General features: G+C 48.3%; 1 protein-coding gene and 1 long non-coding RNA gene across 2 annotated transcripts; one reads left to right on the top strand and one right to left on the bottom strand.

Moving 5' to 3' along the window:
* Window positions 1-10,905: 10,905 nt before the first annotated feature.
* On the bottom strand, window positions 10,906-11,642 carry LOC138727647 (uncharacterized). The gene is made up of 2 exons (XR_011338582.1): window positions 11,415-11,642; window positions 10,906-11,313 (listed from the first exon to the last, which is right to left on the bottom strand). It is a non-coding gene; the product is annotated as an uncharacterized lncRNA (long non-coding RNA).
* A 4,362-nt stretch (window positions 11,643-16,004) lies between these two features.
* Window positions 16,005-24,512, top strand: AMZ1 (archaelysin family metallopeptidase 1). The gene is made up of 6 exons (XM_069869782.1): window positions 16,005-16,438; window positions 17,070-17,237; window positions 18,037-18,165; window positions 18,506-18,669; window positions 19,965-20,141; window positions 23,798-24,512. Exons 1-6 carry the CDS (start codon window positions 16,138-16,140, stop codon window positions 24,362-24,364), a joined length of 1,506 nt encoding a protein of 501 aa, XP_069725883.1. The 5' UTR covers window positions 16,005-16,137; the 3' UTR covers window positions 24,365-24,512.
* The last annotated feature ends 308 nt before the right edge of the window (window positions 24,513-24,820 follow it).

Below are 24,820 nucleotides of genomic sequence, written 5' to 3' on the forward strand. Positions count from 1 at the left end.
TATTACCACCTTGTAACCTTAACTTCGACACGTCAGAGTATTTTATGCTTTAGGTTTTGACAAAGCAGCCCACAAAAACAAGGCTAAAACCTCCACTGAAACCACTGGAAGTGAGTTTGACTCAAAATACCTTTAATATTGCATGTTCTTTCAATGTCTTTCCTCACAGTGAACTAGTACATAAGATGACAACACAGCTTTCTTGGCTATATTGTGTATTTCTGAAAAGCAAGGAGCTCAGTGACAATACTTTCAGCAAAGGTAATTCAAAACAACACCAACAAAATCAACAAAAAAATATGTACCTGTTGGCTTCTACAGTGAACCTGTGGCCTATGATCAACACCGAAGGCTTCTGCAATATCTGGAAGAGATGATAACATTTTCAGAGCCGCAAACAACATTTATCTTTATAAATAAAGTATTTAATCTGGAACTTTGAAAATACATAAAGTGGTGGTTGAGTTGTTAAGGAATCTGGGATCCAGCAGGGCACGAAGGGGTCTCTTGCTCCAGTGAAAGCAGTGGTAGGATGGGGTGGGAAGCCTTAAGAGGTGCTTAAGCACCATTTTACCTGGATCAAGTCCTGCAAAACCCTCAAGAAGAGAGATCCTAATTAGCACAACCAACAGCTCTATGCATCCATTTTTAAAAAATGGAAAAAAAAACCCCAGCCCTGTTGCAACAGGTGGTGCACAACAGCTCGTTCACCTTATGCACTGCTACCCGCTGCAGAAGAACCTGCTTGAGGCCATGCTGGCAGCAGAGGGAAAAGGGACAGATCTATCAACGTCCTGTGAACAGATTGGAAATGACCAGGAAAAGTCACCACCTGGCTGCCAACCGGAGCGAGAAATGCACAGAGAGGAGCACGCAGCTCAGCTCACACACGTGCTGACCGCAGCGCAACGGTTGATTCACCTTCCCTGGAGGTGTTTAAGGCACGGGTGGACGAGGTGCTAAGGGGCATGGGTTAGTGTTCGATAGGAATGGTTGGACTCGATGATCCAGTGGGTCTCTTCCAACCTGGTTATTCTATGATTCTGTGATACCCAGGAGCTCAGACACGAAGGGCATCCTCAGCTGCCGGTGCAGTGCATCTTGGTGTGAGACATCCTACCAGCCAGCACGTGGCCACATTTGCTCCAAGAAGCAGTTCTCGGTGACTACTGAAGCTCATTATGCTCTTCCCTAATGAATTCTCTCCTGGCTCCATCCGCACAAGCCTTGATTTTCAGTGCCAGGAGTAACAGCCCTGCTCCTGCCAACAGCTCTAACAACACACAAGTCACCAGGGCAGTCAAAGCTTATCCGCGTGGATAAAGCCAACTTGACTGTTGCTTTTGGTCACTATCTCCACATCAGCATATTCAACACCAATGTTTTGCACATTGTGCCAGAGTAAAATGTGATTATTTTTTTCCCCTCTATATTTTATCCATGAATGCAGCACTTTTCCTAGCTGTTCTTCTTCCTCAGATTGCTTTGATACAGTCAAGAAAACAAACACTTCTTATACTGGTATCAAAGCCCTACGTCCTCACTCTCTAAATCCCACAGCACAAGTGAATATTGGGTGAATAGGAGGGTGAATGTTGCTGTGCAAAGGTCTGACTTTTCAGCAGCATTAAACTAGCCAGCTCAAAGGTGTAACACGCCATCTGTCTGGATGGATGAAAGGCACGTCCTCTGCATACGCCACAGCGCTGGCGGGCAGGCAGCTCAACCTCGCTGTTACTACAGACGTAGCATCATGGAGGGGAAAAAAAAAAAAAGAGACTCTCCATCTCTCTAATTCCCGTTGAGAACTTATGCCCCGTAGGGATCAGCCTTGCCTTCCTCCTTAGTTTGGGAGCATCTTCTCCACCCTTTATTTATTACAACAAGATCAAAGATCCATCTCCATGGAAACGTCTGAGCTCAAAGGGTTTCTGCACTACAGTTTTACAAACCGCACGTAGGTTTTGGCACTGTTTTTTTTTGAAACAGAAGCTTTGAGATGAGCGGCATCCAGTGCTTTACAGAAATGGTTTGATTAGTAATAATCGAGCAGCATGCATACGTGTATAAATAAACGTGCCCACTGCAGAGCAGAACCACCGTTACATCATGGCATTTGTGGTCCATGAAAAACAGCCATTCAGCTCAACACCAACACCCAGCCCAGCAAAGGCTTCATGAATCCTGCTTTCAAACCGTTACCTCTGGGACACTGATGCTGGGTCATTCCCTTCCAGTAATGCTGAGCTCCACTTTCTTCAGTACAGTGACTCCTACAACTAATTCCCACGAGAAGAAAAACAAAAATAAATAAGCAAAACCAGACATGGTTTGATATTTTCATTCCCTGTTCAACTCACCACATGGCCACGCAAACTGTTGTACTGGGGACAGCCGGGAGGAAAACTGCTTGAAGAGCCACTGCAGCTGCTGCCAACAGAGAGTGGATGTGGAGATGCAGCCTTGCAGGGAATCCTGGATTCAGCTTAAAGCTCACACGAAGAAAAGCCAGGACAAAAAGGAGTGAGACAGAACTCGGTTGTGAGACTCACATTTTCACAGGCATGTCCCAAGAAGGGTCAGCAGGGAGCAGAGAGCACACGAGGCTGTGTTGGTGTTGAAGCAGAGCTAATAGCGCTGACCTGGAGAGCATCAGCCAGCGCCTGGGGCAGCAAGAAGCCCCATCTCACAGCAGTGCCAGGGGCAGATCCTGCTCCTTTGGAAGTCAGAACACATACAGCTTACGGCTGTGGTGAGCCCCGAGTTGCCCATATGCACACAGAATGCGATTTTTATAATCATATTAAAAAATTCCAGAATAGCAACTGTGTAGAGAGCAATCCAGCTGCCAGCGTTTAGCCTTATCCTAGGGCACAGGCAGAATACGCCAAGCATGAATTAATACCACATAAGCTGCACCATGCTGAGTTTCATGGCTTAATTATAAAAGAGAAAGCAATAATCAAGGGATCTGTAAGGCTAATAAATGTTCTAAGAACACCGAATGCGACACAAGAGCCACAGCCAGTGTGGCAGGACATGAATGCATTTTAAAAGCACATTAATCACACACCATGTATTAATTCTCAGCTGTTTTCCAATGACAGCACTTAGCCTTTAGCCACCTTTGTAGCATCACTGGGTGCAAATGGATCATCGCCTGGCTCAGAGCAAAGCAGGCTCTAGTTTACCCACGAGCAAAAGCATCACAGCCACGCAACAGCCCAACAAGACATAGACATTAGCTCTGGCTTAAAGCTCTGCAGCCCTGTGCTTCTCCACTGCTTTATGCCTAAACCCAGTTTAGCGCTTGCACCGGTACCAGCGTTTGGAGGTTTCTGGGTCAGTGACGGCATCCACCAGGCTGCACGCTGTGATCCACCTGAGGAAGGACGGTGCAAGGAGAAAATCAGGCCCCTGGCAAATTCTCCAATCATCTCTGCAGTAAAACACTTGAAAGTGTTTCTGTTTGTCAGCGCCTCCAACTATCTCTCCTCTCCATCTCGTATTTCACCTCACTGCAGCTTTTTAATTACACAGACTCATTGCAGGGCTCTGCTCTTCTACATGGAGCATGTGTTTCTATAGAGGGGACTGTCTCCAAGTAGATTATTGCCCATGTGAAACTTGATGTCTCTCTATCCCTGTGTCAGGGGAAATCCAGTAAAACTTCCAGTGGTAATGCCATCAAAAAGCACCTCCCGTGTGGGCTATCACACAGAGATGCCCAGATTCCTCTGGACTAAGGACATGCCCCAGCCCTTTACAAGCTGCTGGCCCTTTGGGATGAAACACTGCAGGACCAGTGCCGGTCAGGGCTGCATTTATAGCGACTTGAAACCCTCCCAGACATCCACTTCTGCCCAATTGCACCAGAGAGTTTCCTTACTTCAAACATCTAATCCTCTAACCCTCTACAAAAGGCAGCTCTTCACAGCTCTCTGCCCAAAGATCTAACACATTAGAAAGGAAACAGCTACTCCTCTTACAAATAATCCCAAATTTAACTATGTCCTACTTAACACCTCAGCTGAAACCAGGAAGCAAGATGCTATTCCTGCTGGCCTCAATCACTGGACTCTGCTGAGCCCCAGGGAACACACAGAGCAGGTACCAGGCTGACTTTAAAGCCTGGGTGAGATTTCTCAGACAGCAGCCTCCTTCCTCATTGTTCCTAAATCCTAATCAGGAACCAAGAGGAAGTAGACATGAAAACTTAATAAAACCACCTAAATAATAACGGAGAACCACACTGTGCAGTCCCCAGGTTCCCTCTGCCAGGCCAAAATTGTACTCTGCAGTTGTACTCTGCAGTTGTGCTCTCCTTGCTGCAAAAATATATCCCTGCCCCTTCCTCTGTGATCATACAGGGCCCTGAAATCACACTTCCTCATGGGAATGAATCATGGAGCATCCACAATGACCTCCTGCAGGGAGACTTCAAACATGAAATCAGTGGTGGAAGGGGAAGAAGACCCTGCCTATGGGCGCAGCTTGGGATAGAATAAATTTTCCTTAGACTGGCACAAAGACAGATTTGAACCAGCTATCACCTAGATCTGTGGGTCAACAACCCCTTCTCAGGGGTCTCTAACACCCGTAAATCTGAACAAACCCATAGCATTAGAAGCTGCCCAAGATGCACATGGAAGCATGATCTAGCAACTTATTTGCAAATAAATGTCTTCCCTTCATTCCCCTGCAGTGTTTTCCACTTCTCTCCATAGCTGTTCTCTTTTTCTCTCTCTTATCTTTCCCCCTAGCATCAGCCCGTGACAGCAGATTGCACTTGCTCATCAGAGTAGGGTTGGGTTCTTTTTGCTTGTTTCTTAAAGTCAAAATAACAAAGTAACGCCATTCAAACACTTGTTTTTATTAATGTTCCTCCCAGGCTTGCCAAGAGAGCCCGGACTGTGCCAGGACACAGCAGAGAGTGACAATTTTGCTGGTCTGGTGCATTTTCCAGACAGAGCACAAGCGTTGCCTTAGGGACACTAAAGCCTCCACTCCATCACCTACCAGAAGGTGCCTGCTGCTCTCTGCTTCTCTTCTTCCCTGCTGAGGGAGGGAAGCTGCCCATCACTGCTGCTGATCTCAGCTGCTTCATGTGGATTTTTCAAGGGAATCACAGAGAAACCAGAGTACTGTCCCCCATGTTGTCCTTCACCCACATCCCTGTGAGGCTGATCCACAGGGCTCTTCAGGGAATGGTGCAACAAGGCACGAGGCAGCATCCTGGGGGACGTCCTGGCACACAAATGGCTTGGGTGTTGCCCAGGCCAGCTGCAGGGCAAAGCAAGAGCCTTCCACAAAAACAGCACAATAAACTGCATTTTAGGGTATCAAATAGAAGAGACAAGGAGCATTAGTCATGTCCTCTGATGTACACAGAGAGGTAAACCAACTGGTTGCAGCGAGAAAGCACGAAGCTCCTGTAGTCCGGTTGGACATAGTCCCTCAGACTCTCCTATTCAAGGTGAAATCATAGAATCATAGAACCACCAGGTTGGAAAAGACCCACCAGATCAGATCCTACGTTAATAATTTATCATCTCCTGCTTCAGACCCTCTACCCACCAGAAGCAGACCACCAGACCTTTAGCCTGCAAAGGAAGCTCCAGCAAGGCCACCTCATGCTACACCCTCCCAGCAACTCCTCAGATGGTAACTCCCTGTCTCCACCACAAACCAGTCAGCCCTGTTTCTCCTCTACTTTTCCATCACCATTAATACGTAGCAGATCTCACCCTTTGGCTTTTGTGCTCATTCCTCCTAGCAAAGTTTGCAGCCACTTTATTTTTGTAGAAGCAGCAACACAAGACGAGATCCTTACTTGTTTTGCATGCGTTCCCTAGTTCTCCTCCTTGCGCACAGCACGGTCCAACGGCGAGACGGCTCCTTGCACAGCTAGGAGCTGCAAAAGAACTAGGACCAACAGCAAAGCAGCTGCTGGTAGCTCTGTGGTGCTGCCCAAATGTTGGGCTGTGCTCTGTGGTTCACCAAGCAGAGAGAGAACAAAGGCTGAACCCACATTGCTTGCTCTAAACTGATACTAATAGCCAAACTTTAAGATAAAGTTTGCCCATGTGCATTTAATCTCTATGATGGCACCACAAACTGAAATTAAAAGGCATCTTAGCCCTTTCAAAAGTGCCTCGAGATTGTAAAGATGCAAAAATAACACTCTGACTTTTAAATAGCAATCCTCTGCCTCCCTTGCCCAGTTGCTGTTACCTTCTACCCAGTGCAGCACCGTCGTGGCTATCCAAGAGAGATTTAGAAATACACACCAAGAGCACAGCCTTCAATTAATTTCCTAAGGGCTAGGTGGGACCACAAAGCTTCCTCTTCACAGGAAACAGAGATCACTGTGTTTCAGCCCATCCTTGCTCTGCTCAACCCAGAAAAACATGCTTGGCTGAAGCTCATCTTGTAGAAAGGCATCTTATCTTGATTGGAAAACACTACCATATGGAAAGGCTTTCACTTTCCCCAGTAATTTCTTCCAGCAACTAATCAACTTCATTCTGAAAAAAATTAATGCCTATTTTCTCATCTCATTTTGTCTGGCTTCAGCCTGCAGCTGTGGGTTTGGGCCACGTCTCTTCTCTCTGGCTTAAATAGCTCTTGAGTACCTGCCTTTTCTCCTCGTGGAGCTATCTGTGCATCACTCTAAGATTTTTCTTTAGCTAAACAACTACAGTTGCTTAAGTTCCAGTCCTAGGTGTCGGTTTAAGGATTTTTTCATTCAACTTTCCCTGAGGATACGCTGCTCCGTGAAGTTTCCTGTACTCATCTACCCAAGGCACATGTCTCTGTATTTTACATCCTTCTACAAGAAGGCAATGGTTTGTGGCCTCTTTAGGAAATGCAACTTGGCATAAACAATGGCGTTTAGAAGCAGAATAATGATTGCTGCTGCTCACTGCAGATAAAGGCCACTTGTGGTGAGCATCACGTCTCTGCTGCGACCGGCTCGAGTCACGGCTGAGCTAATGCTGAGCGCGGTTCTCTTCTACTCCTTCCCGGCCCTAAGTCTGTCTCTCCAATTATCTGCATGTTTGCCCTCTCTAACTCCTAGCCCTTTTCTCGTCTGATGTTTGACCTCTTCCTCCTCCCTTTCCCCTTCCCACTGTACTGATTTTCTCTTAATCATAGAATCATAGAATGACCAGGTTGGAAGAGACCCATCGGATCATCGAGTCCAACCATTCCTATCAAACACTAAACCATGTCCCTCAGCACCTCGTCCACCCGTGCCTTAAACCCCTCCAGGGAAGGCGACTCAACCCCCTCCCTGGGCAGCCTGTTCCAGTGCCCAATGACCCTTTCTGTGAAAAATTTTTTCCTAATGTCCAGCCTAAATCTCCCCTGGCAGAGCTTGAGGCCATAATAAAGGCAAGGAATCCCCAGCCCTACCCACAGTCAACGCATCATCATGAACATTCAGTAACACCACCAGTCCTGGTTACCTGTGCTGATCAGACAGCAGTTTGGCAGCTTGCAAAGTGTTAATTATTATATTGAAATGCAATAAGTTTCTTAGCCAAAAAAGAAAAGCATTTTTGTAGCACGCTGCACCATGAAGCTCGTGGCTTCCTCAGAGCAGGAGCTGACTCTTTGAGGTCTGTATGGCTCTGAGCGTGGTGATTGTGTACTTTGAGCAGCTCACAAATAGATAATTTCAGTTAATTAACACAAATAAACTCTAATTACAAGCAGCAATCAATTAAAACAGCACAGAGGGCATCCCCTGTGCTTGGGGTAGCAGCTGAAGTGGAAGAGGCGGCTGCTGCGAGGCCTTAGGGCTTCCTCCTGCCCTCCCCGCGGGCTGAATCTCGGGAACGGTTCCCACAGAAGCTTCACGAGCAGCCGCCGCTGCCAGAAGCTGCTGCTTCACCTCTCAGCTTGATTATGATAGCAGCAAATTAGGGCAAGTTTTCACCAGTGGTGCTGTGGGTGCCTGAAGAGCCACGCAGGCCCCGGGGCCGCAGGCTGAGCGCACAGGGATGCTCTGGCGCTGGCTGACCCCGCAGCACGGCACACGGTCACTTGTCCACTCCCGCGGGCACCTTGGCTCCCGTGGGGAATTTCTGCTGGTCTGCTGGCCCTCGCGAGGCCCTTGGTGGTGCTGGGAGCGCAGGCAGCACTCGGGCTGCCAGGGCCACTACAGCTGTAAAACACATTTTGTTGCCTAATTTCAGTTTATGCCACTTAAGGACACGCTTGGGTCCCAGGCAGGGTATTCCTTTTTCATTCCATCTAGGGAAGGCAGAAAGGAAGGATCAAAGCGCTGAAGGGATCAGAACATGAAAGCCAGAAGAAATGAAGCCAAGAAGAAATGGGAATAGAGATCCACTCCCCTAACAAAATTAACCTTACCAAGAACAGATAATATTCCCAAATTAAAGGGCGTCCTGGGATGCAGCAATGCATCCTCGTCATGTGGGAAAGATCTGAGTGAGGCATCAAGGAAAATGCAAACACGGATCCCGTGGAGGAGATGGCATCCATCAGTCGCTGGCAGACCCACAGAACCCGTGCCCTGCTCTCCAGACACCCTCTCCTGCCTTCATTTCTTATTAAGAGCAGAGATTAAAGGGTTTCCCATCCTTGTAGTGCTGTCAGGTGGCTCAGCCCCAAGCTTGTTGGGAATGTGCTTCCCAAAATGAGGTCTCGCTCTGCCCTCACTCCTCCCTCCTGGGCCCCACTGAGCCGGGAGGGACTCATTGCTGCTCCCAGAGACCCCCTTCCCCCTCCCCAGTTTGCGGGATCCCTTCTCTCCCCCATCACCTCAGTTTGTGGGGTCCCTTCTCTCTCCATTTCCCCAGTTTGCAGGGTCCCTGACCTTCCCCATCTCCCCAGTTTGTGGGATCCCCCCTCTCCCCATCTCCCCAGTTTGTGGGGTTCCCCCTCTCCCCAGTTTGCAGGGTCCCTGCTCTCCCCCACCTCCCCAGTTTGTGGGGGTCCCTATTTTTCCCCATCTCGCCAGTTTGTGGGGTCCCCTCTCCCCATCTCCCCAGTTTGTGGGGTCCCTGCTCTCTCCCATCACCCCAGTTTGTGGGGTCCCCTATTTTTCCCCATCTCCCCAGTTTGTGGGATCCCCCCTCTCCCCATCTCCCCAGTTTGTGGGGTTCCCCGTCTCCCCAGTTTGCAGGGTCCCTGCTCTCCCCCATCTCCCCAGTTTGTGGGGTCCCCCCCTCCCCATCTCCCCAGTTTGTGGGGTCCCTATTTTTCCCCATCTCCCCAGTTTGCAGGGTCCCTGCTCTCCCCAGTTTGTGGGGGTCCCTATTTTTCCCCATCTCCCCAGTTTGCAGGGTCCCTGCTCTCCCCCATCTCCTCAGTTTGTGGGGTCCCCTCTCCCCCCTCTCCCCAGGTTGTGGGGTCCCCGGCTCCAGGGCGCCCCCTCGCGGTTGCCCCTCGGACCGGCAGGAGGCGGCTCTGGGCTGCTCGGCGAATCCCACGGGCTCCCGACGGAGGGGCCGAGCCCCCCCCCCCCCCCGCCCCCCCTCTTCTTTGGCTCCCCCTTTTTCTTCCTCCTCCTCCTCCTCGTGCTCCTCCTGCCGCTACCGGGCTCCGCTCCGCCTCGCCAGCCCCGAGCGCCTCCCCGGTCTCCGCAGCCCCGGCGGGCGGTGAGTCCTGCGTCCCTCCCCGGGCATCTCGGGGTTCGGGGGGTCCGTCCGGCCTCGGGGTGCGGTGGGAGCCCCCCCCCCCCAATTTCCCCAAAGCGGCGGGGGAGTGCGAGCTCGGGGCAGCCTCCCGGGTGAGGGGGATGCTTAGGGCATCCCCTGCGCCGCGCTGGGCGCATCCCTCATCCCCCGCCGCGGGGCTGGGAGCATCCCCCCCGCCCCATTCCCAGCCCCGGGACACCCCTCAGGAATGCCGAGCTCCCGGGGCGTCCTTCCCCGCCATCCCCATCCCAGGGAGCGGCTCCCACTGCCCCTTCTCTAAACCAGCAGGCTGGGTGGGCGCAGGTGTCCCAGGAGCAGCACCTGCTCCTGCAGCATTTCCAGAAGGAGCCTTTTGCTCGCTGGGGTTAGGCTACAGCTGCCCACTTAGACATCTTGGGCTTGGGGTCTGTCCTTGTCTCTCCGCAGGCTGCCCTGGTTTGGTGTCGCCTTGCAGCCCCTTCCTTCTCCTTGGCTGCAAAATGCACGTAAACATTCCCTATCTGGCAGCATCACTTAAAAAAACCCCTCGATTTCTTGGGAGGAGGCTCAGCATTACAGTGCATTTATACGGCGGGGTGAACCCTTTGATAACGCCTGTATTTGAGGAAATATCTAAGCGTAGCCGTACCTGTTCGGGCATTCATCTGTATGGAAAATGCAGCCTCTTTCCTGGCTAACACTGGGATTGTCTTGCAGAAACCATTTAGTCTGTCTAGACAAGTATGATGAAGAGCAAAGTGCCTGGAGCTGGGAATGATTAGAGCTCAAGTATCTCTGCAGCGTTAGGTTCGTTGTACGGCGCTGAAGGATGTTGCTCTGCTGGGGGGTGGTTTGGGGTCTCTGGTTAGCAAACGCGCAGGGACCAGGCAGCAGGTTGTAGAGGTTTGGCTCCTGCAAGAGCCAGGGAGGAAGGCTCCAGCCCTTCATCGCACGTGTGCATGGGAGAAGCATCACAGAGAGTTCAACCAGACTAAAAGGAACGGAGGAAGTGCTTAAAATGATAAATAAATGGGTGATGAAAGGGAGCCGGGGGGAGGCATATTCTGGCAGCTTGCTTTGTGAAGGGCAGCACAGAGAAGTTTATGAATGTTTCTATGACACGTAGAGAGCCTCAAACAGAAGGCACTAAAAAAGGGTAGCATTATGTATGAGCATAGCATGAATAAAACCCTTAGAAGATTGAAACTAGGGATAATGTATGTCCTTAATACATATTCAAATGAGGAAGAGTGTATCGAAGAGAGCAAGCTTTAATGTAAAACAAAATCAAGAGGAACGTGAATGTGGAGGTGTTCTCAGATACTTAAGAACGCTTAAATAACTAAATAAGGACAGATGGAAAAAATCTGTCTCCATCTTCAGTATTTAATGACCTTTACAAATTTAGTCTTTAATCCAGCAAACCTTTCTCCAGCAGAGTTGTGCATCTGACTTGTCCAACAGTCCAAGTAAATTAATGAGGAAGATTCATGTGAGGAATGAGCCTTGCGGCAGTAACCTATCAATCCCAGTTCCAGTACGACAGGTAGATTCTCCTCCCAGTAAATGTATGTGTGAATCCCTGAAGGTTTCCACAGCACCAGGAATGACTCATTTTCAGAGAGACCACATGAAGCATCTGTTTCCTTTTCACAAACATATTCTAGAGACATTACATATAAATATTATTGGGATCTGGCAGTAGGCCAGAAGGTTTTATCTAACTTTATGCTCTGGAACAGACAAAGATCAGTGTTTTGTTACCATTTAGTGTGGAGTAAAGAGAAGATCCTCCCTGTTCCCTGTGGGTACACATATGGACACGATCAGGTCCAGAGTGTATTTTATCCATGAGCAGAGGAGATCAGTTCTGAGAAGCGCTGAGTGTTCTCCAATTCCCCTGCAGCCCCTGGGAGTTGCCCCATTTCAGGTCTGAACCCGGCCAGGTGGCTTTGACCCCAGCAGCTGAGCTTATCCAGCAGGTGAAGCCTGGCTCTGTGCACGGGGCTGCGTTGAGGTCTGCAAGGAAAGAGCTGGACTAGTTGAGTGGTTGAGTCCCCTTCCCTGGAGGTGTTTAAGGGATGGGTGGACGAGGTGCTGAGGGGCATGGTTTAGTGTTTGATAGGAATGGTTGGACTCGATGGTCCGGTGGGTCTCTTCCAACCTGATGATTCTATGATTCTATTGAGAATTTTATTTGGCCCAGAGTTAAATGCTCTCACACCTTGGTGTCTTCTCTCTGTCCCATCACGCTGGACTTTATTGCCCACTGAGAGTTCAGCCAAGAAAAATCTCTTGCTATACGTGTCAACAAATAAACAGAGACAGCATTTCAGCTGTCACCTGTGTGATACTGGGAAGGACAGGCTGACCCTGGAGGAGCAATAGCAGACATCAACTGCACATCTCAGGAAAAGAGCTATCGAGCAACTAGAGCATGTGTTGATAATTAGGTAATGCTTGTTATGTTTGCTCTGGGCTTTTAATTTCTGTTGACTGGCTATGAATTTTCTGCACTATCGCTGCTTGTTTACAGTGCAGCACCTACCATCAGCAATTAATCAGCTTTAAGAGGCTCTGCTAATGTCCCTCTGACATCCGAAGAGGCCAGATAAGTGAGTCTGCCTCTAAATACTAAACAAGAGCTGTGGGGAGAAGGAGACAGAATGAATCTCCTTCTGTGCATCTGCAGGCTGCAGTGTATGTAAGAGAGTCAGAGGCAGAAATGACTCACGAGTTAACTTATAAAATAAACAACTTGGAATGACCAGCTTTAAAAAAAAGTCAAAAAATAGGTATGTCTATAAAAGTACCATCTGTACAATGTTAGGACCAAACTCCATAAAATACCAGATAAATCCATTATCTCCTGAGTGCCCTTCTCTGGATGCATACAACAGAGATTTTCTGCACACAAGACCATGTCTATCTTGTCAGAATATCCCAAATGACCTCGCATTCTATGATATTGCCTTGGCTTTTGAGAATTACAGTTACCGTCAGCCCCAGGCTTTCCTATCCAAGAAAGCAATGTCAATATAATAGAGGATAAATGACATATCTGTGAATTACAAAAAGAATAATTCATAGGTAATTTTCAATTACAGAGAATAATTTATAAGTGTCTGATTTGCAAAGAGAATAATTTATGTGTAACCTGAACTGCATATAAAGCTCATTACAGGTTACTGTAAGACAGGGAGTGTACTGACTGCTCAGCTGTCACGTGCTGAGACAAGGGTTTGGTGGCATTTCTTGTGAAAACGCCCATCATGAAAAAATCCATCCAATTCCATAGCAAGAAGATTTGTACGATATGCCCAATTGGATCTGAAACGTCTGCATGAAACCAAAAGCCAGGGGTACGGCCCACGTTGTCCTACTTCACATCATGTACCACGAGAAGAAAGGTCACAACCGGGTTCCTATAGCATCACAGAACCACTAAGTTGGAAAGACCTCTTGGATCATCGAGTCCAACCATTCCTACCAACCACTAAACCATGTCCCTGAGCACCTCATCCACTCCTCTTTTAAACCCCTCCAGGGATGGGGACTCACCTCCCTGGGCAGCCTGTTCCAGTGCCCAATGTCCCTTTCTGTGAAAAATTTTTTTCTGATATCCAGTTTTTTTTCTGATGTCCAGTTTCATCATTGGAAAATGCCATCCCCAACAGCAGGGAAGGAGCAATGTGACAAAACCTTTGGGTTACGTGCATAGGCTCATGTTTTCTACTGCACAGACAGGTATTGCTCCTTCGTACAATCCAATCTGGGTGTTCCTTGTTTTGGAAAAAATACAACATGAGCAAATAGCTGCAAGATGGAATGACAAAATTCAGATTGGGAATAGGATGCTTATTTTTTTCTGATGGTTAAAGTAGAGAATGGCACATCAGTGGATGTGGTAAGTGTCTCCACTTGCAGCAGATCTTTAAATGGTTATTTTGCTTAAAGCATTTCCTCAAGTGCAACTACAAGTTTTAAATAAACAGAGCTGAAATAAACAGACTTTCTCCTCCTCAGGACTTGCTAGTCAAGTCCTATAGCTTGTCATTAAACAAAGAGCCAAATTAGCTCCTTTTTTGCCTTAAAGTCATGATGTCTCCTGCCTACATACCTGAAGGGCAGAAGGATGCACCGGTTCTTCCACTTCTTCATTACCATATCAGCATCTTAAAAACTGAGGGGAAAAAACCAATCCCAAGCTCAAGAGCCATTCCCTCCTGAAGCACTGGATCGGGGAGTTATACAAGGCACCCTTGACACAAGAGCTTAAATTACAAACCCCTTCTGCACTACTTCAGTTAATGAAACGCTATATCCATGTATTAGATCCAGCACAAATAACATCCACTATAGTTAATGTTCTAAAATGCTTTTGGTTTGGTTTTTTTTTTTTTTAAACTGCTAAAATTGTCCATAAAAAAATTCTGAAGCATTAGTTTTGTCTAGTGCAATATTTTAGAAAAGCTTGGTAAAGAGAAGTAATTGTGTTGGATTAGGAGGTTGTAATGGGTAGCTGCTATTCTATCAGAAACAAAACTAGAGTCTCCAGGAGATGGAGGCACGCGGTGCTCCAGACTGTGTGTTGTGAGTGAATGCCTGTGCTTGAGCTTTCAAACCACTAAAGCATAATCATGGACATCCTTGGGCATGATGGACATCGCAAAACACCCGTGGTCATGGCTGGGAATGTCTGGAGCTGGGTGAATGTCCCCTTTTAGGAAGCCTTGGGGAACAATGTATATCCCATAGCTTTGGGTACACACTGTATTCCATGAGAGGGCCCTGGGGGGGGACACACTACGAGACTGTGCGCTCATTGTATCTGCTGTCGCATACATCCACTCTTTGCTACTTCATAGTAAGAAAAGAAAAATCCATTCACTTTCTACCCAGCCGCTCCTCCCCCAGACCCACGCTCCGTTTATTGCCAGGAAGCGCTGTGGGAAAAGGCTTGTGCTTCTCAGAAACCTTTTTTGACAAGATCACTCTCAACCTGAACCAAGTCTCTCCTTGATTTCCTTGGGAGTAGTAGCTCACAGGATCACATGCTCAGTCATTTTAATATTCTTAGTAGTTTCCAAGTGTAAGTTTTGAAGAAAAACGATGCCTGTATCTAAAGTTTGTGCAGAACAAGTGAAATCTTGGCCCCAGCCCAAGGCAAAATTCCTGGTGACCTCCATAGAGACAAACTCTCACTTCATCCTCCCAAATCTGGAAGCGAGTCAGCAGTGTAGAGATTTGGGTGACAAAGCACAGAAAAACCTCACACAAACTCTTGTTGCTACTTGTAAAAAACAGCAGAAGTGATTTGTGCATTTTTGGGCAATAAAAGCAGGTGGCTGAGGAAGCATTGCAAATTTTTTTTCTAAACTATCATTGCATTAGAGCCCTTGTACCACTTCAGATCCCACCGTGCTGTCTGCTGTCAGCCTTTAATGCTAGTGAAACACAAAGCTTGCAAAAATAAAAGAAAACTGCTTACCCGCTCCCTCTCCTAGGCTGTACCCTTAGGGCTGAGAAAGATCATATAAACTGAATCTTTTTAAGGACTGCTTATACGTACACATATCTTCCCAAGGGTTAGATGTAAAGAAATTCAATGTTAATTTTAATGGGCTACCACATTTCCCTTACGGTGCAAAGTACCAGAGCCTTTGCTGCATAACTGAGGAAAGACTTTGGCTCACTGTTGTTTAAATACTGAATTTTCTTGTTATATTGCCGTCCTCAAGGGCTACTGAATGTCACTTACCTGACAGTCCAGTTCTAGAATCCTCAGCATAAGAAGGAGATGGAGCTTTTGGAATGAGTCCAGAGGAGGGCTGCAAAGATGATCAGAGGGCTGGAGCACTTTCCATACGAGGACAGGCTGAGAGAGTTGGGCTTGTTCAGTCTGGAGAAGAGAAGGCTCCGAGGAGACGCTAGAGCAGCTTCCAGTACCTGAGGGGGCTACAAGAGAGCTGGGGAGGGACTGTGCACAAAGGCTTGTGGTGACAGGACGAGGGGCAATGGGTATAAACTGGAGAGGGGCAGATTTAGACTGGACATAAGAAGGAATTCCTTCACCATGACAGTAGTGAGACACTGGCACAGGTTGCCCAGGGAAGCTGTGGCTGCCCCATCCCTGGAGGAGCACGAGAAAAAAAATAAAAAAATCAAACCATCTGATTTAATCTAGATATCTGATAGCAATAATGGGGCTATACATTCTTGAGCACCATCTACTGGTACATTGTCCATAAACCAGTGACATACACGCAGATGTAGAGCACCCTATAACAGCTACTCCCCTGTAAACGCTCCCGGCCAGTAGTAGGCACAACGTTTATAAGCTTGCAGTCAAACCTTACAGCTGGGTCTTAGGGCAAACTGCTCCAAGAGCAAAGCCTGAGAAAGTTTCTGGGTCCCTCGCGAGGCCACGCGCTGATGGTTGTGTCCCCTCCTGCAGGCAGTGCCACAGCTGGTGGGTCTCCTCGCGATGCTGCAGTGCAAACACGCTCAGGAATTCAGCTTCGGGCCCCGGGCTCTGAAGGATGCGCTCATCTCCACCAACCCAGCCCTGCAGGAGCTCTATGCCAAAGCTTTCTCCAGGGCAGAGAAGCTGTTCCTCTCAGAGGCTTACAACCCGCAGAGAACGCTTTTCTGCACGCTGCTCATCCGGACGGCTTTCGACTGGCTCCTCAGCCACCCCGATGCTCCCGAGGACTTTGAGACATTCTATCATGCCATGCTGCGGAGGAAGCAGAACTATCGAAAGCACATTTACCTGCAACCTATAGGTAATGTGGGCACCTTTGCTAAGCCACCCGGAAAGGTACGGGAGGGAGGCGGGTGGTGCTGAACGCTAACGTCTCCTTCTAAGGACTAACCTGCAAAATGCAACTATCATAGCAAAGATAAGTCTGTAATACAGAAGGCTCTGCCATGCCCCCAGTCCAGAGTTACATGCTGTGATGACAACCATCACTACAACTCTCAAGTAAATGCCGTGTGTGCCCCTGGGTGAGACTTGCTATGAATATATGAGTGCATGCATACATATGCATCGTTATGTAAAATAATCCTCGGTAAAGCAGCATTTCTGGAGTTTCATGCATGATGGTTCATTAAAAACAGTCACCCGTTCCCACAGTAATCTTTCCATACAACCTAAATAGGAGACAACCTTCCTGGCACATCTGCTCTGCTAATGAGAGAGTGTACTAGTGCCTCAAGCCTCCTCTCGGAAAGAGCCCCCTCTGTATCTGTAGTAGCATCTAGAGGTGTCTGCCACATCCCAGAGTAAGCAATTAACTTGACAATGAACCAGCCTTCCTCTTCCCGATTGCTGTAGCCAGCCCCACATAACCCCTTCAGACTTTATGGTTCATCCTAGCTTTAAGGAACTGATAACAGTGTTTCTTTTCTTAGACTTAATTGAAGGACCTGCCGGGCTCTCGCTGCTGGATTCCCTCCAGAGCTGTGTTGAGTCTTTCTTCCTGGGTCTCCGTGTCAAGTGCCTTCCCTCCATCCCCATCTCTTCCATTCACTGCTGCTACCGCCACAGCCAGGACACAGACAGGGTGCAGCTTCATGCAGGTGAGAACCTGGGAACAGGAAGCCTGGAGACGCATCAGCTTGGCACACGGGCACAAGCCCTCCCTTAGGAAACGCCTGAAATAGCTCTTCTTTGCCTGAGCAGGGAGGGGATGAGGAAGGGAGTGAAAAGGGAGAAATCCTGTTCCCATGGAAAACCCAGAACTTTGAGCCTGGAAACAGGAAAAAAAACCCACGGTGACTTTCATCATATTTTCCTCCACTGTTTGTATTTTTCTGCGCTATTATGTTTAGGTCCAGCTCTGCAAAGAGATCAGATCAGCTCCGCGGGGAGACACTGTAGATTTGGTGGAGTCCGAGTTCTCCCAACTCTTGTCCAGAGCCAAAATAAATTAGTGGCCTGGGTGGTGCAGATGGGGAATTCATGGGCCTTTCATGTTAGGAAATTTGAGTTCAAGTGTCACACAGCTCCCCAGGGAAATGGGTTTGTCTGCTGCCAAACTCATGCTGCACAAGCATCCATCAGGAACAAGCTGTTTGCAGGTACTGTGGGCAGCACGTGCTCAGCACAGACCCAGCACTGCAGTGATGTGGCTGCTCCAGCTCAGGGCTGAAATGCTCTGCTTTGTTTGAACTCTGTACTCAGCACCCCTCAAAAAGCCAGGTCTGCTCATACTCTGATTTGAGGAGATGGGCTACACAGCCATAGTTCTCCACCCAAGATGCTGAATCCAGTAGCTCTGTCTCTGTGTGGCTTGGATTACATCCTCCTCCAGAAATTCTGGCTCTTGTATTCCTTCTAAGGATGTTTCATTTTAATGAACATCTCGTATGTGTCCAGATGGGATCCTGAATTTCCTGAAGAACAACAAGCCCATGGATGCTCTGTGTGTCCTTGGACTCACTCTGCTGGACCTCTACCCATGTGAGACTTGGAGCTTCACATTCAGCAAATTCCTGCCAGGACAAGGTAGGATTGATATTCCATGATCTCCTTGTACAGGATGCAAATAAGGCAGTGCTGCACCAAAAGGTCTTCTCTGGAAGACTGGAATAGCCAAATTTTATCCTTAATATTTTAATCACTCCCTGATAAAAGGAACTAGGGGTCCCCAGTTTAAAATAAGGAGAGTCAGGACTCCTGAACTGGACCAAAGTACCTGAGGTGCTACAGACCTTTTGGGAAGTGTCTCATCTCATCCTGTGTGCTCAGCTGGACTGGGCTACAACAGCTTTCTTTTCATGCTGCCTAAGCTGAGAGACAGGCCTAAGAGAGCTGATGCCCAACGTGTACGTGCTTCTCTTTACAGAAGTGGGAGTCTGCAGCTTTGCCAGGTTTTCTGGGGATTTCCCTCAGGCTGCTTGTAGCAGCTTGAATCCACTCACACAGACGGAACGGGCCTGTGAAGTCACCAGAGAAAGCAGAGACCGGACAATGCCCTTCAGTGCCCACGAGATGGTCCAGTGCTGTAAGGTAGGACCAATAAACCCATATTTCTTGCCACATAGGGTTAAATACTTCAGGGTTTTGGTATAAAACATCTCTTAGCCCAGTGAAGCAGGCATGAGGCTCTGAGCCCAGAAAACACAGGCTGTCACACGTAAGTCCACACAAAGTCCTAAAAAGCTTATATTTTAGTGCACTGCATAGGACACCTCTTGCTCCCCTTGCCCCCTGAGGGAGCTGTAGTACCACCTGTATAGTGAGGCTACAGGATTTGCCTTATGCCACGCAGGAAAACTGAGACAAAACCCCTGCCCAGCTCTCCCATGCTCATGCTTTGGACATCCCAGTATTTTGCTGTTCAGACAGCGCGTGGGCAGAGCAACCTGTTAGCTGATCGTGTACTTACAACACAGAGTTGTGTGGTAACCGATAGAAGGGAAGGGGTACTTGTGTCTTCTTCAGACTTCAGTATCCATACAGGGTGAGGACTGCTTGCCAGATCTGCTTACATGGATGAACGTGAAAAATACCTTCGACAAGTTTGTGTGTACATTTATACACAGATGCCCTAAACCCCATCCATCTCCAACACAGCCAGTTCATGAGTGCTGCCCTCCCTCCTCCCAGCATCCCCTCTCTTGCCAGCTCTACTTGGAGCGTTTCTCCCACAGCCAGCCCATGTCGAGCCATTTCTGTCTGCCTCCCCAGCTATTTGCTTGGGATTTTCTAGTGTGAGGTCTCTTCCTGGAGTAATTTCAAATGATGTTAGGTGGCAATGGGAGAGGGAGGGAAAATCCTCCATCCTCAGCCTTCCCACAGATGCCAGTTCCTAACACAATCACGCTTGGCCATCTGACTCCTGCTTAGTTTTTGCTTTGGCACAAATGTTTAGAGCATCTGCTTTGGAAAGACACAGACCTGTTATTGCCAATAGCTTCTTACAGATTTCTCACATGGACCGTGCTGCCCTTTTCAAGCCTCCATTGGACTCGTCTTCCCCTTAAAAAAAGCACAACGCTGTCCTAGGGGAAGAGAGCGATCACAGCACTGCCCTAGAACCCTGATCATGCTGTCTACAGGGCCTTCCCACAGCTCCTTCTAAAAAACAACACACTCCTCCACCGAACAAAAATGGATGTTGGGGTACCTGGGAAGAAGGGAGTCACATTCCCTTTTCAACTCGGAAAAGCCTAGGCTGGAAAACTGCCAGGTTTGAGCAATGAGCTGGTTAGACTTTTCAGCAGTGGGGCATGTGGAACAGCAGAGGAGGGGGCAGTGGAAACAGGACTAATGGTTTACCCTTAATTTTTGCTTTCCTGAAGGTGACCTGTCATGAGATCTGCCACCTGATGGGGCTGGGGACCTGCCGCTGGCTGCAGTGCATCATGCAGGGGGCCCTGAGCCTGGAGGAAGCTCTGCTGCGGCCCCTGGAGCCGTGTCCCATCTGCCTTCGGAAGCTGCAGCACGTTGTGGGCTTCAAACTCGTGGAGCGCTACAGGGTGAGAGGCAGATCCACCAGCCCTTCCTGGAGCAAAGGGGACGTAGCAGGGAGTGGAGTGGTTCACGTTAAACTCAGATGCTGCTCTTGGCGCAAGGTGCTAAGGGAAAGCTTACACCTAAATAAGGGGGTGTTGTACACATGGTCAGTGAGTAATATAGCACTTTATACAAGCTCTGGGGCTTCTGGCTCTTCACAACAAGGGAAAGTGCAACAAGTTCAACCACATCTGGCTACTTCCAAAAATGAGGCAGGGAGGACAGGCAGATTTCAAGCCAGAGCAGCAGTGAGACCGCAGCAGTTCCCGCATCTGCGCCCTTTCCTATGTGCCACCATGGTTTTCTGCCTCTCTGGGGCTGATGGTGACAGGGAGAAAAATACAAAGCAAGTACTTTGCTGCAGTTTCTCTGTTTAAAGGTATGAGAAAGGATCTAAGGATCTCAAATTTTACTCTCTATTAAGTGGAGGGTCCCAGACTCATCTTTTGCCTGTTCTCTCCCACCCATAGAACAATTAACACCACATTTAGAAAACATCAGGAATAATACTAAGACATCTTTAGCTCTTTTTCTATCTATGTTGTCCAAAAAGCAGGATTCAGTAGCTAAAAGGCTTGTAGAATATAAATAATTTCACCATTCTCACTCAGTACCCTATCTTCTCCCTGTTTATAATTCCTGGCTGACACACATCATGTTCAGAGACAGGAATTTCCACGGCTGCCTATTTTAAAGTCTGTGGGTAGTATTTGTAACAAGATACACGCAAAATAAGAATGGGGATGCCTCTAGTTTCATCCAGCTTGGAATCAGACGCACAGCAAAGCCTGTGGGGGAAAGCCACGTGTATACGATTTTGCGGCTCACCTGCGTGTCTGCAGTGGCATCAGCCCCATCTGACTCTGGCTGTTGTTCAGTCCCTGCTTCAGCCCCAGAGGTGCCTAAATGGCCCAGAACAGCAGAGGAATAAACGCTGGTTTATTTAAACACTGACCTGTCAGCATCCAGCTATTGCTTTCTAGGAGAAAGCTGCCATCTACATTAAGCTTCTCTAGAAAAACACTTTTTCCTTTATAGCCACAGTAAAACTATGGTAGTTGGCTCAGCAACCCCTGGCACCCATGAGTACAAACCTGAGAAAAGGATACACTTGCCAAATGTCACACCTGCTTCCTTGACGAGGAAAAACACAGTGAGATGTAGTACAAGCTAATATAAAAAAGATATGATAATCTCTGTGGGAGACTTTGCTATAGCATTGAGAGAGGAGACAGACATGCCAGAGGTTAATTAAATAGTTAAGGAACCTTAACAACAGCAGAAAGCACAAAGCACTCGGAGACAATACCAGATAGCAAAGTTACCGGGTAAGCATGTTTAAGAGGTTGTGGCTGGCCAAGTGCAAGTCTGAAGTCACATTTCCCTTTGGAAAACTAGCACAGATCCCCACCTGCCACATAACAGCCCCAGACATTCGTCGTAAATATAGGAAATACCAGACACGAAGCTGTTCCCTGCCAGGGGCAGGTAATGCTGAAGTCTGCGACTGAGACCTGATTACGGGCAGAAGAGCATGTGGGACAGGAAACCAGCCCTTATGCAGGAGGAAGAGACCCTCAATTTATTTGTCTGAATCGCTCTCAAACGTACTTCATTTTTCCATCACAGCTGCTCACTCCAGCCTGAGTCATCTTGCAAACTGAAAGCAAAGCAATTCTCATGGTGTTTCCCCACCACAAGCATTTCCACCTGCTGCCTCTGCAGCATCCCAGGCTGTTCTGCACGTAGCGCCACGGTTAGTCTGCAGCGGCCGCACCGCAGAGGAAAACGGTGCTTAAGCTGCTCTGAGAGGGTGGCGGAGCTACATCCTCCCCATGGTGGTAACTGCAGGGTCTGCTCTCAGTGCTACACGGGGCGACAACGCTGCCCTGGCCGAGGGGGTTGAAAAACCTCCAGTGCCAAACCTGGAGCCCCTGGAGGTGGCAGACAACTTTCATTCTTAGTGATGTGCTTGGGGTGGGCATCCACTTCAAATGCTCTTGCCTGCAGGTAAACTAAACCCATGAACAGTTTCTCATTCTCTAGTTAAATAGGAGAGCATAGAGGGGTCTGCAGCCCTACAAACCCTTCCCAAATTTGAATCAATAAAACACCCCAAAGAGGAGAAACAGGAAAGATTTGGTGGTTTTGGTAGTGATCTTAAGTCAATCATCCCCTCCTTTTGCCTTAAATGATCCAGATGTACTGTTAGAACATCCTCACCTCCATGGCTTTTACTCTTCTTGGGAACTGGGCTAAGTAGCACTTGTGATTCCTCCCCAGATTCACTAGCGCTGGGAATCTTGAGACATTATAAAATCCTGGGCTTGTTGCAGCTTTCAAATGGCTTTGCTGTCCCCTTCTCAAATCTAGTTCTTATTGCAGCTTCTGGTGCCTTCTTTGTTTTTTTCAAACCCAAAGGGAGGGAAGGGCTTTTGGAGGTGGGATGAGGCAGGAGAAAAGTTGTCCCTTTACATTTTCTCTTGCCCCAGAGGGAGGGGGCAGGGTGGATTAATTTAGCTGAAAGAGTCTATTTCATTCTTGTATGAAATTCTTCCCTGAGGCTTCATGCACAGACTGAAATGAGACACAGGGCTGATTTCTCCCACCCACTCAATTTGAACTCTTTATCCTTTCTTGTCACTTGCCTGAAGAGAGAGCAATAGAAGAGGGAAGGGGGAGGGAACGGCCGGGTGCTGCAGCAGAAAGGAGCTCCAAAGGGCTGGAAGTCTTCTGCCCGCTTCTCAAACACCGCAGCTCACCCTGAGCTGAGCCCACAGGGACCCAGCACGGTGACTGGTGCACCAGGGGCTACAGCCCAGGTTAATACTCCAACTGTCACTGCCGTTTCCTAAAGCGATCGCGGGGCTTTGCAAAGCCAGCAGCTGGAAGCTGCGTGAAGCAAAGATGAAGAAATAGGCCACAAGGATGCGAAAAAGCAGATAACACTCCCCCTACCCAATGCATGCCAGCAAGGCAGACAAGGAGATCCCCTTTTATCCAGTGATGACTGGAGTACTGCAATTAATTCCCCAATGCATAAGGAATAAATGTCCCAGAAGCAACCCGTTATGTGCCCCATTTAGTATTTAAGAAGGAAATTGTCTCAGATATTTTCCTTTCATTAATTCTTTCCTGAAGCCCGTCCTTCCCACTTGTGCATTTCAGTGCAAGAGGGAAGAGTTATTCTTAGAAGTAAAATGTACATTACCGCAGGAGTTAACAACATGGTGAAACAAGATTCTTCAGGACTACCTCAGGAGCTTTTATAATGACACAGCTTCCCCTAGGGAGGCAGTGGTTTGGCTCTCGCTGAGATCATATCCACACAGCAAGGAGTGAATTTGTGCCATTCTTCTCCTGCCATCTTCACTAACAAGGCAGATACAGCCCACATCTGACTGGGGGCAGACCTGCCCCAGAGGCTGACTCCAAAAAAATGAGGCAAGAGAAAGCCCCTGCTTTGTAGAGTAACCATGAATTGTCAGAACCCACCTTCTGGCAAAGAGGATCTTGGCTGAGCCACTCAAGAAGGACAGGTTTACCTGACAAATATGTGGAAAGTTGTACCTGTCTTTTCTCATTCTCTGATGTGAAACCTTTTTTCCTCTTGACACAGAAACTCTACGCTTGGACACAGACTGTGTTGTCCACGTGGCCAAGGCAAGAGTCAGCAGACCTGTCCAGCTCGGAGGACATCCTTCCATTCAGCTCAGATTCTGGGATGTGCTGCGAGAACGACTCTGAGGCTGTGACCTCCTTGTCCGAGCCACTGACTCCAGACACTTGCAGCCAGGCCCTCTCCATCGGCCAGGAGCTGGAACAGGACGAGCATTCATGTTTGTTGGCGGAGGCGCACAGCCAGCCCAAGCTTGCCAGGCCCAAGTCCACAGATATCATTAAAGATTATGAACTGTGGCTGGAGACCTGCATCGCTGCCCTGGAGAGGAACGTCTCCGAGGAGGAACTGGCTCGAGTAGACGAGACTGTGGATGCCCTGGCTAAGTGGGAAATGTTTACAGGACAGCTGCCTGCTATGAAGAAGGACCTACCCTTCGCTAGGGACAACACTGGGCTTCGGAAAGTTCTTGGAGACAAATTTTCCTCCTTGCGGAGGAAACTGAGTTCCAGAAAACTGTCCAAAGGGGAATCGTCCCCTCATCGTTGGCGGTGGGAGGAAAACTAGGCAGGATCTGCCTTGGGTTGGGCCAGCTTGGCTCCCACAGCTTCGGTCACGTTACTGCCCTGGTGCTGGCCTTTCTCACCACAAGTTGTTGCTGTCGGGGAGAAACAGCAACACCCCACAGGAATAAAAGTTGTTTCTTTTTCTGAGATGGCTAACATAGTTTTGCTGTGATCAGTTTTCTCTGAGGGTTTTTCCTGTGCTGGTCTAAGTGACAGCATGACTCCAAACCCATGTCAAATTTTATGTAGGCGCTTGTATTCTCATGCCCTATTTTTTTTTTTTTTTTCTGGTCTGAAGTCAGCCAGGAAGGGGTCTGTACTAAACATCTTCACAACAGACACTCGGTCTATCCAAATAGATGCAAATTAAACCAAGGCACAGATACTATTTCTCCCTCTCCATTCCCCGCCCCATTCCAAATGTTCATCTTTATCCTGTTGGTGCCCCATCAGCATC

Source organism: Phaenicophaeus curvirostris, chromosome 16 (assembly GCF_032191515.1).
Source record: "Phaenicophaeus curvirostris isolate KB17595 chromosome 16, BPBGC_Pcur_1.0, whole genome shotgun sequence".
NCBI lineage: Eukaryota > Metazoa > Chordata > Aves > Cuculiformes > Cuculidae > Phaenicophaeus > Phaenicophaeus curvirostris.